This window comes from Scyliorhinus canicula, chromosome 5 (assembly GCF_902713615.1).
Source record: "Scyliorhinus canicula chromosome 5, sScyCan1.1, whole genome shotgun sequence".
NCBI lineage: Eukaryota > Metazoa > Chordata > Chondrichthyes > Carcharhiniformes > Scyliorhinidae > Scyliorhinus > Scyliorhinus canicula.
This window is the reverse complement of record NC_052150.1, coordinates 73,313,848-73,338,114: the sequence shown is the minus strand read 5'-3', so window position 1 is coordinate 73,338,114 and position 24,267 is coordinate 73,313,848. Positions and strand designations below refer to the sequence as shown.

The window sequence follows — 24,267 nt, the reverse complement described above, 5'->3', positions numbered from 1 at the left end:
TTTGGCTTTGACCAATCCAACTCAGGGTTCAAAACATAATTCAAATTTCCCCCCCAGAATCAGCTGGTACTTGTCCATGTCTAGTATGGGTGCCAGCATCCTCTTCATGAACTCTACATCATCCCAGTTTGGTGTGAACACGCTCGCTAAAACCACCGAATTACCCTCCAATGTCCCCATAACTATGACATACTTGGATCCGCTACCACCTTCCCCATCTGGAACCAAACTAGTTGTTCTTTGTTAATTAGTATCGCCACCCCCCACCCCAGGCTCTGCTGTCAAAGCCCGAGTGGAACACCTGGCTCACCTAATCCTAATGGAGCCTAATGTGATCTTTCATTACAGGCAGGTCCCTGCAAAAGCACCACATCGGCCCTCAAATTCTTCAAATGCGAAAAACCCCCGCTCACTTCACTGGGACTCTCAGCCCCACACATCCATGTAACTAATCGAATTGGGAGTCTCTCAACCTTTCAAGTCTCCCCTTCAAGTCAGCCATTTCCACCTCAAGGGAATTTCCCCTCCACCCCCCATAATTCTAAAATGAGAGCCCATCCAAGATGGCAGCTAGCCCCACCCTCCTGATGGGACAAAGAGCAACCCCCAGTCACCACCAGCACTCTACTCCCGACCCCCTAAATGTCCCCCCAGCCACCTCCTCTTGAAACAACACCTCTCTCCTCCAACCCCTTCCGCCCACTATTCATGTGCCAACCTCTGCCTGCTAGCGAGGTAGACCTGCCCCGCTGGACCCCACTTCACACAAATAAACAATCCAAGAAAGAAAGAAAGAAAGAAACTAAAAACAGACACCACCACACCCAAAAAACTTCCCCACACCCTCCCTCAAACCCGAATACATCCCCAAACCTCCCCCTCCAAACCACAAATGCCCTCCAAAAAAAAGAAAACACCACAACCAAGAAAAAAACCTCAAAGAAACCACATCGATTTCAATTAACAACTTTGAATATACAAGAAAAAATGGGGGAAGAGGAACAAGGAGGAAATAGAGCAAATCACACATCCTTACAACAAAATTCCCCATACAAACCCGGCCCAACCACCAGCAAAGTCTCTGGCAGACCCACTCAGTTCAGTTTAAGTCCTTGAACCTTAATGTAAGCCTCCGTTATCCCGAAGAACTGGTCCTTGGCATTTTACATAACCCTCAGCCTAACCGGGTACACCACGCCAAACCATACACCACTCTTTAGCGCTGACATCACCTTATTAAAGGCCGCCCGCCTCCTTGCCAATTCTGCCGTGATATCTTGGTATATTGGAATGCTACTGCCTTCCCACTGAACCTCCCGATTCTCCTTGGCCCACTTAAGGTCCCTCTTCTTCGTCCGATAGCTGTGAAAGCATGCCATCACTGCTCGTGGTGGCTCATTCGTCCCAAGCGACCACTGTGTCTAATCCAGCTCAATGAGAGGACCTGGTCCTCCTCTCCCATCAAGTTCATAAACATCGCCTGAAATATTCAGTCGGCTTCAATCCCTCCACCCCTTAATGCAACCCTACAATCCTGAGGTTTTGACACCTCAACCTATTCTCCAGGTCGTCAACCGTAATTCTCAGGCCCTTGTTCCTGTCCTCATGTATTACATTTCCTCCTCTGATCAAACTATAATGTTAAAAAATATGCAGGTGTGAAAAGGTAGGGCGAGTCAATGAACAATGCAATTAGAAGTGCAGCTAATTTGGTTTTCAAGTCATGCTATTTGTTTCAATGTATCTCAATGTTCTCAGAGCAGGGTTGTTTGAAATTTGCATAAAACAAACAAAACAGAATTAGAACAATGATGTACAGTACATGTGGTTGATTGCAAAAACAGATTTATATTGAACTTCCTTCTTTTCACAGCAAACTACAATTATTCCAACGGATAATCAAAAATTACTACCTCAAAACATTTAATGTTTCTTTCTTAGAAGTGCAAAGGTATCAATTCCCATAACTAACTTGAGTTGTAGCTAACTGTCCTACATGGGATTCAGTTGTTTGTGGCAATCTTCTGCAATTCACCTTTAATTTTTGATTAATGAATAAGCCAAATTCCACTATTATACATGATTATGCATTTTCTGTGAATCTTGTAAATAGCCATCTAGTTGATATTCTTCACATTAGTGTTTATATTGTTCATGACAGGAGGCCTCACCTTCAGCAATAAGTGAGGTCAAGATAAAATAAAGAAATCTGAAGACGTGCAAGTTACAGTTAATATAGTGCAGGTCCATTTCCATAAGCACAGCAGATGCAGCAGTTCTTTATTCACTTCTATTAACCATGAACAAGATATAAATGGCATTTAATATATAGCGTGTTTATTATGTTCAGGAAAAGAAAAGCAAACTTACTTGTTTAATCACACTTTGCACTTGTCCATATTCTTTTGATACATCGACAGATATACACAATACTACCTGAGAAATAAATCAGAAGGTAGTCACTCTCAAATTGCACTTTGTAAAAAAAAAGCACAACAATCTCCTCTATAATGCAAATTAAATTATACACAACTATGCAAGAACAAATCAACTGGATTAATTAAAAAACAAGCGACTACATTGTAAAATTAACTGCATGGAGGGATATAATAAAGAAGTGGGAAATAACGAGAGCACAGAAAAGAAACACGTGAGGGTAAGAAAGCCTAAGGGAAGGCAAATGCTGTACATTGGAGTGGGAGAGAAGGGGCGTTTCTGGCGCATAAGGGAACAGAAAAACAAGGGAATACAAGAAGTAACGCAAGGCAGAGATATGCACACAAGGGGGCTGTTTGATGGGGAAAGAGCAAAACCACTCCTACACAATGACAGATTGCCTACCTCTGGGGAATGTGGAGTATGGAAAGAAGGCAACAGCATAAAAGGTAAGCCATTTCCCAAAAAGAAAACAAAAAAAGTGCAATGTTGACTGGATATCCAAAAATATCTCACGGTGGCACCCTGCAGAACTAAAAAAACAACCTGGACGAAATACTGATGCTATGGATGATTAGTATTTAACTAATTTAAAATTAGCTTTAGAAATACATCTTAAATTTTCGTCGACACGATTTGCCCAAAAACAGAACTATTTATCATATATGCAGAGCTATGCAATTTGTCCTTCCAGAATGAAAGCTTTTTCATTGCCCGATAACAAATGAACTATTCACTTTCAATCAAATGTCAGTGAACAAAGAAGCGACTTAGGAATACAAGGGTTGCATTTAAGTCACAAGAGTTTCACACCCAAACTGCTCCAATATACAGCTCCAGCAGAGCTCGCTAGTCTTCTACACCCACCTGTTTATCGTTAATTGAATGCTTCTCAATTTCCTTCTTTGCCCGCAGAAGTTTGTTCTGGAAAACAAAAACATTGAAAACACAAACAAATTTTTAGACTGCCATTTTTGGAAATTCAGTAAACATTCATGACAGCATACGCTCAAGTGGTGCTGTGACTCTAAAGTTCCTGACATTTAGTAGTTAACCAAGCCTTGGATGATTCAGTTTCATTGTTGTTTAACTTGGCAAATTTAATGAGTGGTCAATTTACTCTTCCAACTTTAGAAGCATTTGGAGATTTTCTATTTTTTTCAAAATCATGTGTTCTAGGTTGCACAAGAGAAGATGCAAACATTGACTGAGCAAAAAAGACTAAGGCGCAATTCAGCAGGCAAAAGTCTGTTTTAGCACCTGTTATTCAATGGCACTTCGCCTTTTATTGGAGGCTCGGAGTTTCTCCCCACTGAGGCCACACTTGCCATGGTGCTGGGTGGCAGGGGGGAGTGCTGAGTGGCATCCTGCCCTGTCCCCGACCACCCAGGCATCTCTAACACACTGAGATTCCTCCGCCCCAACCCCTCCCACGGTGTTATACCTCGCTCACGTTTGTACGAACCAGTACGAAACAGCACCTGGCGATGTCTCGCAGGAAGGCTGTTGAGCCCAGCTGTCGGGTGAATCCGGCATCCGGGTATTTAAATGAGTCTAATTGCTCATTTAAATATGCAGATCTGGATCGCGCCAGGCAGAGCGAGTCGAGTGACTTGAGATCAGCCTGGCACCCATGAGACATCGGAGAAGAACTAGGCTACTCGGCACAAAGAGTCTGCTCTGCCTTTCAATCGTGGCTGATATTTTTCTCACCCCCATTCTCCTGCCGTCTCCCCATAGTCCCTGATCCCCTTATTAATCAAAAACCTATCTAACTCTGTCTTAAAGACACTCAGCGATTTGGCCTCCACAGCCTTCTGCGGAAAAGAATTCCACAGTTTCACCATCCTCTGGCTGAAGAAATTCCTCCTCATCTCGGTATTAAATGATCATCCCTTTAGTCGGAGATTGTGTCCTCTGCTTCTAGTTTTTCCGACAAGTGGAAACATCCTCTCCACGTCCACTCTATCCAGGCCTCGCAATATCCTGTAAGTTTCAGTAAGATCCCCTCTCATCCTTCTAAACTCCAACGACTACAGACCCAGAGTCCTCAACCATTCCTCATACAACAAGCTCTTCATTCCAGGGATCGTTCTTGTGAACCGCCTCTGGACCCTTTCCAAGGCCGGCACATCCTTCCTTAGATACGGGCTCAAAACTGTGCACAATACTCCAAATGGGGTCTGGCCAAAGCCTTTCATAGCCTCAGAAGTACATCCCTGGTGTTGTATTCTAGCCCTCTTGACACGAATGCTAACATTGCATTTGCCTTCCTACCTGTCGACTGAACCTGCACGTAAACCTTAAAAGAATCGTAAACAAGGACTCCCAAGTCCCTTTGTGCTTCTGCTTTTCAAAGCATCTCCCCATTTTTGCCTCCATCTCTCCTTCCAAAGCACATAACCTCACACTTTTCCACTGTATTCCATCTGCCACTTCTTTGCCCACTCTCCTAACCTGTCCAGGTTCTTCTACAGCCCGCCTGCTTCCAAGATACCACCTGCCCCTCTACAGATCTTTATATCATCTGCAAGCTTAGCAACAGTGCCTTCAATTCCTTCTTCCAGATCATCTATGTATATTGTGAAAAGTTTGGTCCCAGCACCGACTCCCGAGACACGCCACTAGTCACCGGCTGGTACCCTGAAAAAGATCCCTTTATCCCCACTCTCTGCCTCCTGCCAATCAGCCAATCCTCTATCCATGCCATAATCTTACCCTTAATACCAGGAGCTCTTAATTTATTTAAAAGTCTCCTATGCGACACCCTGTCAAAGGCCTTCTGAAAATCTAAATAAATTATGTCCACTGGTTCGCCTTTGTCTCAACTTCCTTGGTAGCTCCTCAAAGAACTCTAGATTTGTCAGACATAACCTCCCCTTGGCGAAGCCGTGCTGACTCAGTCCTATTTTATCATGCACTTCCAAGTACTCCGTGATCTCATCTTTAATAATGGACTCTAAAATCTTACCAATAATCAAAGTCAGGCTAACTGGGCTATAATTTCCCATCTTCTGCCTCCCTCCCTTCTTAACAGGGGTGTTACATTAGCCACTTTCCAGTCCTCTGGGACCCCTCCTGTCTTCAGTGCTTCGTGAAAGATCACCACCAATGCCTCCACAATCTCCTGAGCTATCTCTTTTAGAACCCTTGGATGTAGACCATCCGGTCCAGGTGATTCATCCACCTTCAGACCTTTCAGTTTCCCCAGAACCTTATCCTTAGTAATGGTCACTGCACTCAACTCTACCCCCTGGTTTTCCTGGAGCTCCGGCATCCCACTGGTGTCTTCCATCAGTGAAGACTGATGCAAAGTAACTATTCAGTTCCTCTGCCATTTCTTCGTTTTCTATTATTACTTCTCCAGCCACATTTTCCAGTGGTTCAATGTCTACTTTTGCTTCTCTCTTACCTTTTATATATTGAAAAAACGTTTCCTATCTTCCTTTATATTACTAGCTAACTTGCATTCATACTTCATCTTCTCATCTTTATTGCTTTTTTAGTTGTCCTCTGCTCGCTTTTAAAGGCTTTCCAATCCTGGGGCTTCCCCTAATCCTCGCCACTGTGTATGCTTTTTCTTTAGCTTTTATGCTGTCCTTGACTTCCCTCATCAGCCATGGATGCCTTGTCCTCCCCTTAGCATGTTTCCTTCTCCTTGGGAAGAATTTCTGTTGAGCCGCCTGAATAGCCCCCAAAACCTCCTGCCATTGCTGTTCCACTGTCTTCCCTGCTGGGCTCCTTTTCCAATCAACTCTGGCCAGCTCCTCCCTCATATCTTTGTAGTTACCCTTATTTAATTGTAATACCGTTACATCTAATTGCATCATCTCACTCTCAAACTGCAGGGTAAATTCTATCATACTGTGGTCACTGATCCCCAAGGATTCTTCACCTTGAGTTCCCTAATCAAGTCTGTCCCATTACAAATCCAGAATTGCCTGTTCCTTAGTAGGCTCTGTCACAAGCTGCTCCAAAAACAAAATTCCACAAATTTCTTTTCTTGGGATCCACTACCAACCTGATTTTCCCAGTCCACCTGCATATTGAAGTCCCCCATGATTATTGTAATATTGCCTTTTTTACATGCCTTTTCTATCAGCTGATTCATTTTCTGTCCCACATCCTGACTACTGCTAGAGGGCCTGTACATAACGCCCATTAGGGCCATTTTACCGTTGCGATTCCTCAACTCTACCCACAGAGATTCTATGCCTTCTGATACCATATTGTTCCTTGCTATTGATTTAACTTAATTCCTTACTAACAATGCAACCCCTCCCCCTTTGCCCATCTGCCTGTCCTTTCGATAGGACACACATCCTTGCATATTCAGATCCTAGCCCTGATCCCCTTGCAGCCACGTCTCTGTGATGCCCACAACATTGTACCGGCCAATTTCAAAGTGCACAACAAGCATATTTACCTTGTTCCGTATATTGCACGCATTTAGGTACAACACGCTCAATCCTGCATTGACCACCTCCCTTTTCACACTTGCTACCTTTTTTGCTCTACCCGAGAGTGCTGTTATTTTGGTTCTCTATTTCCCCTTCAGTTATTACACCTTCTAAGCTCACATTCTGGTTCCCACCCCCCTGCCATGCTAGTTTAAATTCTCCCGAGTGAATCTTGCCCAATTTGGGGTTCTCCTGGTGTCAAAGTATTGCAAGGTTGACACAGGAGCTCTTTGATCAAGTTTTATTGACATGTGCACATGGAGAGCGAAGCCAGTGGGATGCACTGGTATTACTCTAAATTAGTCTAGTATTTATAGTTTGATTAACCAATAGAATTTGTAATTGCATTCTAATCCTTCATTTGCATGTCACATACACCAATAATATAATTAAGCTTTCATTTTAGACCAATGGAAGGACAGTAACTCTAGCCAATAGAAAGCGATAGAAAACAGGGCAAAAGGACCAATCAAAACATTAGCACTTTCTATCCCTCTTTTGCATACTTATCTTCCTTTTGACCTGAAGGAAATGGTAGTTTACAGAAAAGGTGCACCCTTGTTATGGCTACTTCCATTATTCTGTCTCCACAGACTTGCGTCATTCACTAAGAATCGGTTATTATGGATTCCATTCTAACTTATGTCCTTCGTTTCTCCAGAATATTATGGATTTCATACTAACTCATGTCCCTTGCTAGGAAACAGTGCATCATGGATTCCACGCTAGGATTCACTCAGCGCAACATGGTCACTGAATGTTTAGTACTGTATCTCTAATTTCAATGATTAGTCAAACAACATTTCCTATTTCCACCCATAAAAGACTTGTGTATTATTTACAATTGTTTTTTAAAAAATGCCAACCCCATATCCCACATTTCTTACATCTCCCAGCAGCTATCTCAGATTCAGAGTTGGCACTAACAGGTTGCTAACAAGCACACAGCAAGGAAACAAGGAATAAGTGCTCAGCCATTAATTGTCACAATTATTTTAAAGCCTGGATTTAGCCCCCAACTGTCAGAGAAATTCCTTTAAAAGCACATTATCATTTGAGGGGAAGGGGCAGGAAAGTTAGAAAAGCTGAGATCACATTTGTCATTATTTGAAAGGATACAACTGCAATATATCATTGGCATAGAGATAAAAAGCTTTTCCAGAACTTATATATGGATGTATTGTATTCCTCAAATTCTTCCTCATAACATTTGCATTAAAAACAGAACTAGCTTAAAATATAGCACATAATTCCAGTCCCCAAAAAAACATATTTTCCATTATATTTTGGCCTCACTTGTGACAACTGCGCTCACCCCCATTCTGAGAACACTTCATTACCCTGAAAACAATGCTGCATCTCTAAGAACATAAGAACTAGGAGCAGGAGTAGGCCATCTGGCCCCTCGAGCCTGCTCCGCCATTCAATTAGATCATGGCTGATCTTTTGTGGACTCAGCTCCACTTTCCGGCCCGAACACCATAACCCTTAATCCCTTTATTCTTCAAAAAACTATCTATCTTTACCTTAAAAACATATAATGAAGGAGCCTCAACTGCTTCACTGGGCAAGGAATTCCATAGATTCACAACCCTTTGGGTGAAGAAGTTCCTCCTAAACTCAGTCCTAAATCTACTTCCCCTTATTTTGAGGCTATGCCCCCTAGTTCTGCTGTCACCCGCCAGTGGAAACAACCTGCCCGCATCTATCCTATCTATTCCCTTCATAATTTTAAATGTTTCTATAAGATCCCCCCTCATCCTTCTAAATTCCAACGAGTACAGTCCCAGTCTACTCAACCTCTCCTCATAATCCAACCCCTTTAGCTCTGGGATTAACCTAGTGAATCTCCTCTGCACACCCTCCAGCGCCAGTACGTCCTTTCTCAAGCAAGGAGACCAAAACTGAACACAATACTCCAGGTGTGGCCGCACTAACACCGTATACAATTGCAACATAACCTCCCTAGTCTTAAACTCCATCCCTCTAGCAATGAAGGACAAAATTCCATTTGCCTTCTTAATCACCTGTTGCACTTGTAAACCAACCTTCTGTGACTCATGCACTAGCACACCCAAGTCTCTCTGAACAGCGGCATGCTTTAATATTTATCGTTTAAATAATAATCCCGTTTGCTGGTATTCCTACCAAAATGGATAACCTCACATTTGTCAACATTGTATTCCATCTGCCAGACCCGAGCCCATTCACTTAACCTATCCAAATCCCTCTGCAGACTTCCAGTATCCTCTGCACTTTTCGCTTTACCACTCATCTTAGTGTCATCCGCAAACTTGTACACATTGCCCTTGGTCCCCAACTCCAAATCATCAATGTAAATTGTGAACAATTGTGGGCCCAACACGGATCCCTGAGGGACACCACTAGCTACTGATTGCCAACCAGAGAAACACCCATTTATCCCAACTCTTTGCTTTCTATTAATTAACCAATCCTCTATCCATGCTACTACTTTACCCTTAATGCCATGCATCTTTATCTTATGCAGCAACCTTTTGTGTGGCACCTTGTCAAAGGCTTTCTGGAAATCCAGATATACCACATCCATCGGCTCCCCGTTATCTACTGCACTGGTAATGTCCTCAAAAAATTCCACTAAATTAGTTAGGCATGACCTGCCTTTAACGAACCCATGCCGCGTCTGCCCAATGGGACAATTTCTATCCAGATGCCTCGCAATTTCTTCCTTGATGATAGATTCCAGCATCTTCCCTATTACCGAAGTTAAACTCACTGGCCTATAATTTCCTGCTTTCTGCCTACCTCCTTTTTTAAACAGTGGCGTCACGTTTGCTAATTTCCAATCCACCGGGACCACCCCAGAGTCTAGTGAATTTCGGTAAATTATCACTAGTGCATCTGCAATTTCCCTAGCCATCTCTTTTAGCACTCTGGGATGCATTCCATCAGGGCCAGGAGACTTGTCTACCTTTAGCCCCATTAGCTTGCCCATTACTCCCTCCTTAGTGATAACAATCCTCTCCTTCGCTCCTTGACCGAATGCCCAAATACCCAAGTTTTCTTATACGACTACGTAGATACAAAGATGATATGAGCAGGAGCCCTTTTGGTCCTTTGAGCCTGCTCCTCCATTCATCACGATCATGGCTGATAATCCAACTCAATAAACCAATCCTGCTTTCTCCCCATACCCTTTGATCCCATTCACCCCAAGTGCTATATCCAGCCGCCTCCTGAATATATTCAATGTTTTAGTATCAACTACTTCCTGTGGTAATGAATTCCACAGGCTCACCGCTCTTTGGCAAAGAAATGTCTCCTCATCTCTGTCCTAAATGGTTTACCGGAATCCTCAGACTCTGACCCTTGGTTCTGGACACACCAACCACCGGGAACACCTTCTCCTGTTCGGATTTTGTAAGTCTCTATGAGAATCCCCCCCTCATTCTTCTGAACTCCAGCGAGAACAATCCTAACCTAGTCAATCTCCCCAAATATGACAGTCCTGCCATCATTGTAATCAGTCTGGTAAACCTTCGCTGCACTCCCTCGAGAGCAAGAACATCCTTGCTCAGAAAAGGAGACCAAAACTGCACACAATATTCGAGATGTGGCCTCAACAAGGCAAGGCCCTTTATAATTGCAACAAAACATCTCTGCTCCAGTACTCTAAATCTCTCGCAATGACGGCCAACATACCATTAGCTTTCTTTACTGCCTGCTGGAACCTGCATGCTTGCCTTCAGCGACTGGTGCACAAGGACACCCAGGTCCCGCTGCCCATTCTTCTCTCCCAATTTACAACTGCACAGGTAGTAATCTGCATTCCTGTTTTTGCTTTCAAAGTGAATAACCTCACACTTATCCAAATTATACTGCATCCAATTAATTTGCCTATTTGTCCAACCTGTCCAGATCATTCTGAAGGATCTCTGCATCCTCGTCACATTCACCCTCCCACCCAACTTGGTATCATCTGCAAACTTTGAGATGTTACATTTTGTTCCCTCATCCAAATCATTAAAATATATTGTGAATAGCTGGGGTCCCAGCACCAATCCCTGTGGCACCCCACTAGTTACCGCCTGCCAATTTGAAAAGGACCCATTAATTCCTACTCATTGTTTCCTCCCTGCCGACCAGTTTTCTAGCCACATCCCCCAATCCCATGCACTTTAACCTTGCACAACAATCTCTTATGGTGGACTTTGTCAAATGTCTTCTGACAGTCCAAATATACCACATTGATTGGCTCCCTCCCCCTTGTCAACTATACTAGTTACATCTTCAAAGAATTCCAACAGATTTGCCAAGCATGATTTCACTTTCATAAATCCATGCTGACTCTGACTGATCTTGCCACTGCTTTCTAAATGTTCCGCTATAAAGTCCTTGATAATGGATTCAAGAATTTTCCCCATTACCAATGTTAGGCTTACTGATCTATAATTCCGTTTTCTCTCTACCCCCCTTTTTGAATATTGGAGTGACATTAGTTACCCTCCAATCTGCAGGGACTGTTCCAGAATCAATAGAATCCCACCAATGCATCCACTATTTCCAGAGCCACCTCCTTAAGCACTCTGGGATGCAGATTATCAGGCCCTGGTGATTTATCCGCCTTCAATCCCATAAATTTTCCCAGTACCATTTCTCTACTAATATTGATATCCCTCAGTTCTTCCCTCTCACTAAACCTTTCATTCTCCAACATTTCTGGTATCTAATTTGTGTCCTCATTTGTGAAGACAGAACCAAAGTATGTATTCACTTGCTCAGCCATTTCTTTGTCCCTTATTATACATTCCCCTGTTTCTATCTGTAGGGGGCCTACATTTGTCTTTACCAATCTCTTTCTCTTCATATATCTATAGAAACTCTTAAGTGTCAGTCTTTATGTACCCTGCAAGCTTACTTTCGTACTGTATTTTCCCCTTATTAAATCAATCCCGTGGTCAACTTTGGTCCAATTGGACCAATCCCTTGGTCCCCCTTTGCTGAATTCTCGAAAACATTTCTTATGCGTCTGTTATCCAAGGAGCACTGCAATCACATTTTGTTCATCAATTTCACCATTCCCCCTCTATTATAAATTCTTGCATTCACATTCATAATGGATTTTCCCCAATGTAAACTTGGCACTCAAATCTTTTGGCACAATTTGCACAAATAGCCCTTCAAAATGTTTCATTTTTTTCCATCCATCCTTCTTCCCAACATTCAGTATCTGAGGTTTAAAGAAAACATGTACTGCACGATAGATTTACCCACTGAATTGTCTTGTGTGCCTTTTAAAATCAAAGCTTCTGCTTGAAAGCTTCACCTTCTTTCAAAAGTCCAGGCTTGGCGTTATTTTTAGTTTACCGTAAATCTGTGACACTCACGCTAAATTTGGATTGTCTAGTTTTAGCAGAAACACAGACAATTTCTTGGATTAGCAACTCCTTTTCAATTCCCAAACAGAGAGAAAAGGAGAGGAAATGAGGTTGAAGGAGAGAATTTCCAAACTTAAAGATGGCTAAAGGGATTTAGGCCAATGGTGAGGCCAAGAAAATGGAGAATGTAGAAGCTGGAGGAACACAAACGCTTTTACAGAGCTAGAGGAGGTTATAGAAATGGGTACGGGCACTGCCATGGAAGGGCTTGAGCACAAGGATGTAAAAAAAAAGAGGGGAGCTGCTGCGCTCAGAGCCAATGCAGGTTGGTGGTAAAGTATGGGCCTTTGTGCGAGTTGGGATTTTTAAAAAATGGAATTTTAGAAAAGTATTACGAAAAATAAAAAATAACTTTTTTGTGGTCTATCGTAAAATGAATCCAACATTTTCTTTGCTGTTAAACAATCAATTATTTGACAGATTTTTCTCTGCCTGAAAAACAAAATCAACTATAGACAGTAATTTACACTTTGGTTAAATCACAACTAGATAGGGCAGCACGGTGGCCTAGTGGTTAGCACAACTGCCTCACGGCGCTGAAGTCCCAGGTTCGATCCCGGCTCTGGGTCACTGTCCGTGTGGAGTTTGCACATTCCCCTCGTGTCTACGTGGGTTTCGCCCCCACAACCCAAAAATGTGCAGAGTAGGTGGATTGGCCGCACTAAATTGCCCCTTAATTGGAAAAAACAATTGGGTAATCTAAATTTATAAAAAAAAAAATCACAACTAGATTATTGTATGCGGTTCTGGCCACCAGACCAGAATGGAGATTGACCAAAATGATTGCAAGGATGAGGTTATTTAGCTACAGGGTGGTACTATATGGGGTGGAAGTTGGGGTTCCTGGGAGCAAAGGAAATTTAGGGGGGATTTCATAGAACAAAATAATGGCAAGTTGGAATCAGGTAGATAAAGAAAACACTGTTCTCATTAGGGTGTGGTGGAAGCAGAGATGATCGAGGATTTCAAAACAAAATTAGATGGATGCTGGGAAGAAATAACCCTGCAGGGCCTTGGAGTTAGAGCTGGGGAATGGGACTAACTGGATTGCTCCAGAGAACCAGCATGGGCTCAACAGGCTGAATGGTCTCATTTTGTGACTTAAATGACTCTATAAAAGTGCACAACTGTCTCAATTTTAAAAGCTTTTGCTCGAATAAAAATTCAGAACTAAATTTGCTTAATTAAGTTTGATAAGTGCGAATCAAATTAGTGTTGGACAGGCAAATGCAACTTAATTTTTCTCCATAGTTTGGTACTGCAGAAGAACCCAGGAACACAACTACAAAATTATTTCAAAATCGTGGAATTTTTATGGTAATTGTTTTGGATGCTACCTGCTTTGGGGGGAAAAAAAACAGATTATCTACTACTAGTTTCAGTGTATGTGGTGATATTAAATTATTTTCAATATCGAGTAGGTTCAAGGTGACTCTTAATTTACCTGTTGTAAACTGGAACTTCTTAGAAATGTCAGAATTCAGACTCAATTCTTCTTTCCCACCTTTTCTGGCAATTTGACTTAAGGAACAAATTGATTCAATCTCAGTACAGTTCAGATAATCACTGGCTTTGGTAAAAACAATTTATACCAGAATAATTCTTCAATAAAAAGTGACAATATAGCAGACAGATGCCTATTAGCTGACCCAGTCACGTACCTCATCCCGAGCCACCAAGGTTATAAAAGCACCATGTTTGAAGCATTCAATGGCAATACATTTCCCAATACCACTTGATCCTCCTGTCACCTGTGAAAAAAAATCACTGCAATTAAAAATAGCATTTCCCATTGATGAAAGGGAGCATTCTATTAAAAGTCAGTCTTTTTGTAATTGATATTAAACCTACAGCAGTGCAAACATACAGCAAGTCAAGTAAAATCTACAAGGACATGTATATTAAAACCAATTGCACTGCAAACACACAAAGTTAAGCAGAATTTATAAAACGACATGGTGATGTTTCATACTTGTAAATATTCTGGCAATATGGAATGCAGATTATCAAGATGGAACTGATGTCCTAAAATGTTGCAAGCACATGTTGGAATCTATTCAATATACTTGTAAAATTACTTTGTTTCTTGTTTCCTCTCTACCTCAGACAGATTTTATCTTCACAACACTTGCAAAATGACAAAAAATATAATTGTCTAAATGAACAATTTTTTGGACCCAACCTATATTAATCATTAATCCCTACATCCAAGTCATTAATATATATTATAAATAGTTGGGTCCCCGAGGACTGAACACTGTGGCGCCCCACTAGTTACATAGAACATAGAACAGTACAGCACAGAACAGGCCCTTCGGCCCTCAATGTTGTGCCGAGCCATGATCACCCTACTCAAACCCACGTATCCACCATATACCCGTACCCCCCCCCCCCCCCCCCCCCCCCACATTAATCTTACTTTTTTATTAGGACACTACGGGCAATTTAGCATGGCCAATCCACCTAACCCGCACATCTTTGGACTGTGGGAGGAAACCGGAGCACCCGGAGGAAACCCACGCACACAGGGGGAGGACGTGCAGACTCCACACAGACAGTGACCCAGCCGGGAATCGAACCTGGGACCCTGGAGCTGTGAAGCATTTATGCTAACCACCATGCTACCCTGTGCCATCTTGCTAAACAGAAAAGGAGCCATTTATCCCACCTCTCTGCATTCTGTCAGTTAGCCATTCTTTAATCCAGGCTAAGAAATTATCCCTTATCCTATGTGATCGTACCTTGTATGTTAACCTTCATGTGGAAACTTATCAAACACGTTTTGGAAATCCAGATGTACGACATCTATAGGATCCCCATTATCCACTTTGCTTGTTACATCTTCGAACTCAAGCAAATTAGTCAATCATGATTTACCCTTCATAAAATCATGCTGACTGATGGATTGTGTTTTGACTTTCTAAATGTCCTGTTTTTCCTACTTTCTGCCTCCCTCCCGTTTTTGAATAAAAGTGTTACATTAGCATTTTTCCAATCCACTGTAATCGTTACCGCATCCAGGGAAATTTGGTCTTGTATAACCAATGGATTTACTATCTCTGCTGCCATTTCCTCGAAGACCTTAGGATGTGGGCCATCAGGCCCTTTCCTTCAATCCCAAAAGCTTGTTTAGTACTTTTTCCACATCAATGATGATTTTCCGAACATCTTCCCCTTTCTATTACCTCTGCATTACCTGTTAACTATTGGGATGGTACTACTGTCCTCCACCGTGAAAGCGGAGGGAAAATATTGATTTAGCATCTCTGCGCTCCCCACTATTAACTCCCATGTCTCATCCGCCAAGGGACCAAGATTCACTTTAGCTATTCTCTTCCTGTTTAATAACAATCTTTATTATTGTCACAAGTAGGCTTACATTCACACTGCAATGAAGTTACTGTGAAAATCCCCTAGTCACCACACTACAGCACCTGCTCGGGTACACTAGGTGAATTGGACATTTGGAATTCTCCCTCATTGCACCCAAACAGGCGGTGGAATGTGGCGATTAGGGGCCTTTCACAGTAACTTCATTGCAGTGTTAAAGAAAGCCTACTTGTGACAATAAAGATTATTATTACATGCACAAGTTGTTGTGAGGCGCGCAGATTGTACTCCATATTAGTGGCTATTGTATTAGGGAGTAACAATCCTACCTTTTCTGTTAGCTATCTGGATAATTACTGAGCAGGTCACGAGCACAAACCAATAATATTGGTGCAGGTAGTGGTCAAAAGGAGCAGCAGTTGTAACGGTTATCTGGTGGCATTTGGGAAGCTATATTTATCCTCCCAGGGGCAGATCAGGCCTCAGCATTCCAATGAAAGGACACATACCAGAAATGTTCTCTATTTCCCTCTCCAGAAATGCTGCCAGACCCAAGTATATACAGCAAATTCTGGTTATTTTTCGAAATGTTTTAAATGAGATTGGCTTAGAAAGAAAGAACTGTTGGAGCCAAAGATGGATTTGTCAGCAATTGAGATTCTGTAGGAAGAAAACGTGGTGACAAGGTTATGATGAATTTTGGACAGCTTAATGGAGGTACTAAAATTACAAATAAGGAGGGGGCCAGTCTGAAAATGGCGAAGTAATAATTGATGCTAAGCGAGGACTGAATGGAAAAAGTTTAAACCAGAGGGAACTGGGGGCTGGGGGGGGGGGGGGGGGGGGGGGGGGGGGGAGATAGCCACTTGGGTAAACCAGTGTAAGTACCTCGATGATTTAACACAGAATATTCAAGTGGTACAGGGAGTCACTTTGTCTATACAGACAAGAACCTGGAGAAAAGCAGCAGTATTAGGAAAAAAGAGCCTTCAGAGTCAACATTGAGCAAGAGATACACAAAAGGAAAAAAAACTGCTCTGCTATTTTTAAATGGGGATGATGAAACAAACATTTCTCAGTAGTGTGTTAGGTTATACGACTAAAAGATACAAATAGTGGTGAGGGGAAACAGAAATATTTTTGTCTGAAAGGTAATCATTTCAGAAAGAGCACCTTATGGCAGAGAATAAAACTTAGCACCTGCAACTGAAGCACTTGTTATTCAGCCTGTGTAGCTCTGCTCCTGAGAGTATAAAAGATGTAACGTACAGCAGTGATCTCCCTGGGGAGCAGTTCTCATTCTACCATCCCTCCCATCCTAGTCATCCTCCCCATCAGGCTCTCCTCCATGCCCCCAACAAGAATCAACTCCCTTCCCCCTCCATTTAGCCACTCGGGAAAACTCTCCTCCCCTTCACGCTCTCACCACCCCACCATGCTGCCTTGCATAGCAGCTTGCATGCTCCCCACTGCTGCCTTAGTCCCTCCAGGGTCAAATCCCCACATCCGCCCCTCCAGAGGTAGCTTTGACTCTTAGCTTGTCCCCTCCCCCTCTCCAGGGGCAGCTTCGCCCTTCCAACACCCACCGCTCCAGGGGCATCTATGACCCTTTCCTCCTTAGACTCCAAGTGCTCCTTTGACCCTTTGCATCTCCTTGCGGCAGACCTCTGCAGCACTCTCCACACCCCCTTTGGGAGATCCCCCAGCCCCCCACCTAACCCCTCTCCAAGGAAAGCCTCCCCCCAGGACAGTACCCATCTCTCTCTTCCCCCCCCCTCCTCAAAACCCTCCAAGAGACAGCCTCACTCCCCACTATCACTCTCATCATTTTCAGGGACCCAGCCCCCGCCTCCCAGGGGCAGTCCGCCAAAGGGCAGCGCTTTCTTCCCCCACTGCCAAGGGGCACCTTTCCACGCTCCACCATGCAGACCACCCTCATCCCTCCCAGGGGCAGTCTCTCACCCAACAACTCTCTCAACGGCAGTCTCCAGCATGCCCTCCTCCATATCCCTCTCTGGGGCAGCTTCCATCTCCCCCCACCCCCACCATTAGGGACAGCCTGCAACCCCCACCCCATCGTCCCTCCCAGCAGCAACCCGCCCCCACACAACCCCTTCCACCCACACCCCTACCAGGGGCAGCCTCCACCCCTCACCTTCCCCTCCACCCCTCACCTTCCCCTCCACCCCTCACCTTCCCCTCCACCCCTCACCTTCCCCTCCACCCCTCATCCTTCCAAGCAGCAGCCTCCACTCCCCTTTCAACATCCCTCCAAGGGGCAGCCTCCACCCCACCCACAACTCACCCCTCCCAGGGGCAGCCTCCTCCGCCCCGCCGCCTGTTCCCGCCGAGCTCCCACTTACCACAACATGCGAGCCGTTGAGTTTGAGGGGTTTGGGGCTGATGAGTGGGGAGACCATGTACAAGAGAAGGACGAAGGCCACGATGAAGGCCCCAACTACCAGCAACATGATAAACAGCAGCGGCCTCCAGCCTGAAAACTCACTCCACAGAGTAAGACCCTGCTCCAAGAAGAACATTTAAAACACTCGGCAAGTATTCTTGGTGTTGGAGAGATACAGAGGAGGAGCTGCAGTTAATGGCAAAACCGTGACTCTGCCGCCCGAAATAGGGATCAACATCAAAGTTAACACCGAGGCCCGAGCGTCACTAATCAGCCACTGCCGGGGGTGGGGGCGGAGAGAGGCTGGGCCGAGGGAGGCGGGGCCACATGGACACGGAGGGTCCGGGGGCGGGGCATCGCGGAGGTCAGGGGGCGGGGCATAGCGGCGGTCTGAGGGCGGGGCATCGCGGAGGTCTGGGGGCGGGGCATAGCGGCAATCTAAGGGCGCGGCACAGCGGCGGTCTGGGGGCGGGGCTTGGCGGTGGTCTGGGGGCGGGCGATCTGGGGGCGGGGGCGGGGCCGGCAGTTTAGGGGCGCGGCACATAATCCTGGACGCGGGGCCTGACATTAGGCGGTGGCTCGGATTGTGGCGACGACTGGAGGACTGACCCTCACATAAACTCCTATCTGGGAGAAGCTGCACTTTTCCCAACAGTTCCCACTTTGAATAAATTGACCATGGAGTTGATGGATGCCCCCTCCCCCGTGTCAGCAGCAGACAAGTAGCTGCACCGTTGGGGTCTCATAATTAAACCGAAAGTCTGACTGCGCTAATGTAAATTCACAATTAAAATCATATTATCAGCACCTTTAGTCCTCCACACTGACATTAACGCTTCCTCTGTCAGTTGTTCAATAGTTAAGGGAGCAGGCAGTTATTTCTTCAGCTACATACACGGCAGCAGGATGGTATTTTGCCTCTCGGGTGTCAGCTGTTGGGTGGCACTTTTGCCCTGAGATGCAATGCTTGGGGTTTAAATCCAGCCTTCCGGCTGGTGTGCAAAAAGTCAAAGCTGACACTCCAGGTGGAGTGGTGAACTGTTGGGAGGTGCTGTTTTTCAGAGAAGGTGTTAAACTCAGCCCTATCTGCCTGCTGAGGTGGCTGTAAAAGATGCCATGGCACAAGTTTGAAGAACAGAAGTTTTCTGTGGCGTCTTGGACAATCTTTTTCCCTCAATCAACATCACAAAAACAGATTACCTGGTCATTGCCACATTTGTTTCTGGGAGTTTGCTGAACACATATTGGCAGCTGTATTCAGTGGCAGACTGGGTCTAAAAATATTGGTTGCCAGGAGACAAAGGGGGCCCACCCACAACTACAATGCTATCATTTAATTTTCATAACGAATAAATAAAGTTTTCAAAAAATACATATGGAAAAAAGGGTACAATTAAAATGTTTCTGGAAAAAATGTGTATTTCTTAGTAATTACAGTGTACATGTACTATACATATTACTGGCAGTAGATACCAAATGTAAATACAGAATGTTATAATTGAATTTTTAATTTTTTTTATTTTATTTTAAGTAATTGGTTGATTTTTTAAATAGTTTACTGCACAATTTACGCATTAACAGATAGTTCAAAAGCACAATAGAGCATTGCATGCAATCTACTATATTAAGAGCAATCGTTTGTGTTCGCTAGATGACTGTGCGAATCTGCCAATAATTGCTTCTGCATCCAATTCATCTAACAATTCCTTTTCAATGGATAGCAACATGTATGATTCAAAATTCTCCTCAGACAGCAAATTTCTTAACCTTGTCTTTATGATCTTTAGCTTTGAAAATGTCCTCTCACATTGGACTTGAGTAACTGATAGTGTGCAGGTGACTTTATAAAGTTCATAAAGGTTATCATATGCCTTGTCATGAAGTCTGTTGGATGCCAGAATTTTTAATACACACGATGGGCAAGTGCTGCAAATTTTACAATTGTTGCAACTGGAATCCATATTCTCACCATCATTAAGCAATAGCTTTAATACATCAAAGTTTGAAGCAAAAGAAAACAATTCCAATATTATTTGATCTTTGCTGAGTTGTGGAAACAGCTTAATAATACCTTCCAATGCTTCATCTTCTAGGCCCTTCTCTGCAATAGTTTTAAACTTTGCTGGGTCCAAGCAGGACAAATCTTTATACAACTGTTTGTGTTGTACAAAGCGTCATTCTAGTGACTGGACAATGTGATCCATTATTAGGTTAAACACATTTACTCGAAAATCAGCTAGAGAATCTAAGGAATTTCTTTCATCATCAATAAGCTCATCTGCCATTCTTTTCTTCTTCCTCTGCCTCTTAACTGGCAATGCTGTTTCCAATGCATCAATTTCCAATGTTTGATTTTCATCCATATTCATCTGTGAAATCCTGTCATTACATTTATTTACAAATTCCAAAGCCTTGCTGTGAACGTTATCAAATGTTCTTGTCTGTTCCTTCAACTTTGTTGTAGCTGAATCTACCAAACTCCATGCAGTAAACATATCTAAACCACTTGTCTGTAGATAACTTGATAACGGGTCTGTAGTTTCAAATATATGCAAGTAAGTAAATGCTGTCAATATGGTTTCAAACTTTAGAAGACTTTGAAGTAAAACATTTGCTTCATGTTTTGTTTTTGCATCAAACGTTTCTGAATCTTGTATCATTGATAAGCATATCAATAGATTTACAAAAGTACTGGCAGCGGCATCATCAAAACATCCAAATATAGTTGTTGCTGCATTGGATTTTCCTGACCATACTTACATGACAATACTTCTCTGCTTCAATACTTCTTCTTTCCTTTTAATTAGTGATGCTGCAAAAAATTTATCTAAGGTGCCATCATTAACCACAGTGATATATTGCTGAGCATTTCTGACATGTGTTGTTGTCAATTCATGTAAAGTCAAGCTCTGGCTAATACGCCTGTAGTCACTAAAGCCACGTACAAAGGGTGATGGCTTACACGTGTTGGGAAACTCAAAGGCTAAGCAGTATGAACAATATAAGCATCTATTTTCTTTGTTATAACTGATTAGAACATAGAATTTGCAGTGCAGAAGGAGGCCATTCGGCCCATCGAGTCTGCACCGGCTCCTGGAAAGAACACCCTACCCAAGGTTAACACCTCCACCCTATCCCCATAACCCAGTAACCCCACCCAACACTAAGGGCAATTTTGGACACTAAGGGCAATTTATCATCGCCAATCCACCTAACGTGCACATCTTTGGACTGTGGGAGGAAACCGGAGCACCCAGAGGAAACCCACGCACACACAGGGAGGATGTGCAGACTCCACACAGACAGTGACCCAAGCCGGAATCGAACCTGGGACCCTGGAGCTGTGAAGCGATTGTGCTATCCACAATGCTACCGTGCTGCCCCTATATATGTTAGCCATTTTCTTGGGACTGAGTCATTCATAATTTTCCTCTCATACAAACGAGCATCAAATGGCAGATCATCAAGTGGCTAAAGTGGATGTTCAGCAAAAAATTGTTTTAGCTTTGCTCGTGATGGATATTGGAAGATTCCAGTAATTGATCGTTCATTTTCTTGCGTAGGTTCATTTACAGGATGTGCTTCAGAAACCAAGTCATTTATGCTTGAAGGAATATCTGATTCCCTGTCACTAGTTGAAGCTATGTGTTCAGATGTTGCAACTACAGGCAGTACAGATACCGGAACAAGAAAGCCAGAAGAAATATTGGGCCTGGGTTGATTAGTAATGGATGCACTTGTATTTATCTCTACATTCAAAGTAGCTCTTCTCTGTTCTTTTAACTCGCATGTCATTGCATCATCACCATGAGCATTGTTTCTTGCTTCTTGATTATTTGTTACAGAACTGGATATTGATGTGGATTGTGCTTGTGGTATTATAAACTCTGTAATAGGCCTGCATCGCTTGGCCTATTGTTTCTGCTTCTTTTTGTTCTTTGTGTTTTAATGACCCAGATTTATGCTTTTTCTTTTCCATGCTGGTAGGGGTAATATTCCTGAAATAAAAACTTAATTAAAAATAGCCCACATTGGGAAAAATGAATATTGATGATTGCAAGAATAACTTGAAGGACGCCAGATAAACCCCTACTTGATAAAAAATATAAAATAACTTACTTACACTTCAATAGACTATGTTCATTAGTCAATAATACTGTGGCCTATGCAGCTTCAGAAGAGGAGACAATCCACTGTCCAGTGTTCACACCAGCAAGCAACTGAAACAACTGTTGAAACTTAGAAGTTTGGTCTGACTATAGTAAGACATTAAGAATGGCCCCACGACCAAAGTTAACATGCCCAGTTTGATACCAGTGTAGTGTTACAAGTCGCAACCCTTTGAGTTTACCGATCATGGCTTATCACTTCAATATCTTTGACCTCATGATTCACGGTCAAAGGTACCGCTTCTACGTTTCGGTGACCTCACGACCCTATGTACTGCTTGATATCCTTTCAAGTTGCCAACCATCTCAAGTCACGAACTGTAACTTTATCTTTAAATTCACACACTCTTGCTGAAAACGTGGACTTCCAACTATGTCCGACCCGGGTGAACCAGCCCCCCCCCCCCTCCACTCCTTTTCACATTCGTTTAACACTGCTTCGTTCCTTCATTCAGAGTGATTATTTGTTTGTTTCTTTATTGCATTTTTATTTGGTATTGCTCTTTTTAAAAACAATTATATTTTATTAAGTTAGAATACAAATCTCAGGAAAGAAGTTGGCGATTTATGTATCATATTAATTATAATTTTTAAGGGCCCTTCAGAGATTCACGGGCCCCTTCTTGGCTCTCCGGGCCCCGGACCGATGTACCGGCTGAACCAAGACTACTGCTTGATATCCTTTGAAGTTGCCGACCATCTCAAATCACGAATTGTAATTTTATCTTTAAATTCACACACTCTTGCTGAAAACATGGAATTTCCTTAATTATGCCCGACCCGGGCCCCCCTATTCCACATCCTTCCACTACCTCCCCTGCTTCGCTCCTTTTCATGCACTGCTTATTTGTGTCCTGTTCTCTTTTTTTCCTTATTCCTTTTTATTACTAAAACAGTTGTCTGTGTTTGTTTCTTTATTGCATTTTTATTTGATATAGGGGGCCCACTTGCCATCGGGCAAGCTGACATGCTGGCCAGTCCGCCACTGGCTGTATTTCCTACATTGTAATCGTGTCTACACTTCAAACTGTACTTCATTGACTGCAAATTGCTTTGAGATGTCCAGTGGTTGTGAAAAGCACTGTATAAATGTGAGTCTTTTCTCTTGCCACAGAGCCAAGGATGTCACTGAACAGCGGCAAAATATGAAAGGGGAGGGTGAACACCCCCCCCCCCCCCCCCGCCCCCGCCCCCGCCCCCCAGGTCATGGTCCATATTGGCACCAATGACAAAGGTGGAAAGAGAGATGTTATCATGTGGGCAAATTTCATGTAGCTAGGGAAAAATAGAAATCATTACCTCAAAGATATTAACCTCAGACGACTCCCAGTGCAAGAGAGTGCAAGTGGTTAATAACCCCACTCTTAAACTGTTTATTTTTGAATTTGGTATATTTTTGAATTTGGTATAATGTGAGGAAAGAGATGAAAATTAGTAGGGAAAGTTCCAGTCTTGTCATCATTCAAATAAAAATTGTTATTAAACTGTAAAATACAGAAAAATTACATGTAATGACTTCCGGTTGCGGCTATGCGGAGCTAAGCCGCACGTTTGGCAGCTCCCGCTAGTTAGGAACTTTTGGGCCATTTCGAGGGCCCCAAACGTCGCTGTTTTAACGCATCCCGGTGGAACTTGCCCCACACTATATGGTGCTCACCCGGAGTGGGACGAAGAAAGAAGCTGCAGCAGCTCCCCAAAGAAAACAGGGCAAGGAAAACAAAATGGCGGCCGGCGCAACACCCGGGACTGGTGGAAGTGGGCGCAGGAGCAGCAGGCCTCTCTCCTGCGTTGTTTTGCGGAGCTGAAGGCTGAGCTGCTGGACTCCATGAACGAAACTACGAACAAGCTGCTTGGGACCCAGGCGGCCCAGGAGGTGTCTATTCGGGAGTTGCAGCAGCAGGCCTTGCTGAAAGTTGAAAGGGAGGAGGAGGCCGTGGTCCTCGTGGGGAAAGTGGAGTTGCACGAGGCACTTCATAAAAAGTGGCAGGACCGCTTGGAGGAGCTGGACGTTCGCACGAGGCGAAAGAATCTGAGGATCCTGGGCCTGGCGG

At 43.5% G+C, this 24,267-nt stretch overlaps 1 protein-coding gene across 4 annotated transcripts in view; it reads right to left on the bottom strand.

Moving 5' to 3' along the window:
- Positions 1-18,344, bottom strand: part of kdsr (3-ketodihydrosphingosine reductase) — a 62,730-nt gene extending 44,386 nt beyond the window's left edge. For all 4 annotated transcript variants that reach the window (XM_038797208.1, XM_038797209.1, XM_038797211.1 and 1 more), the window contains exons 1-4: positions 18,007-18,344; positions 13,975-14,064; positions 3,304-3,360; positions 2,371-2,436 (exon numbers count right to left, since the gene is read on the bottom strand). In XM_038797208.1, the coding sequence (XP_038653136.1) occupies positions 2,371-2,436; positions 3,304-3,360; positions 13,975-14,064; positions 18,007-18,183 (390 nt within the window). In that variant the 5' untranslated portion in view covers positions 18,184-18,344. The remainder of the gene's footprint in view (positions 1-2,370; positions 2,437-3,303; positions 3,361-13,974; positions 14,065-18,006) is intronic.
- Positions 18,345-24,267: the final 5,923 nt, after the last annotated feature.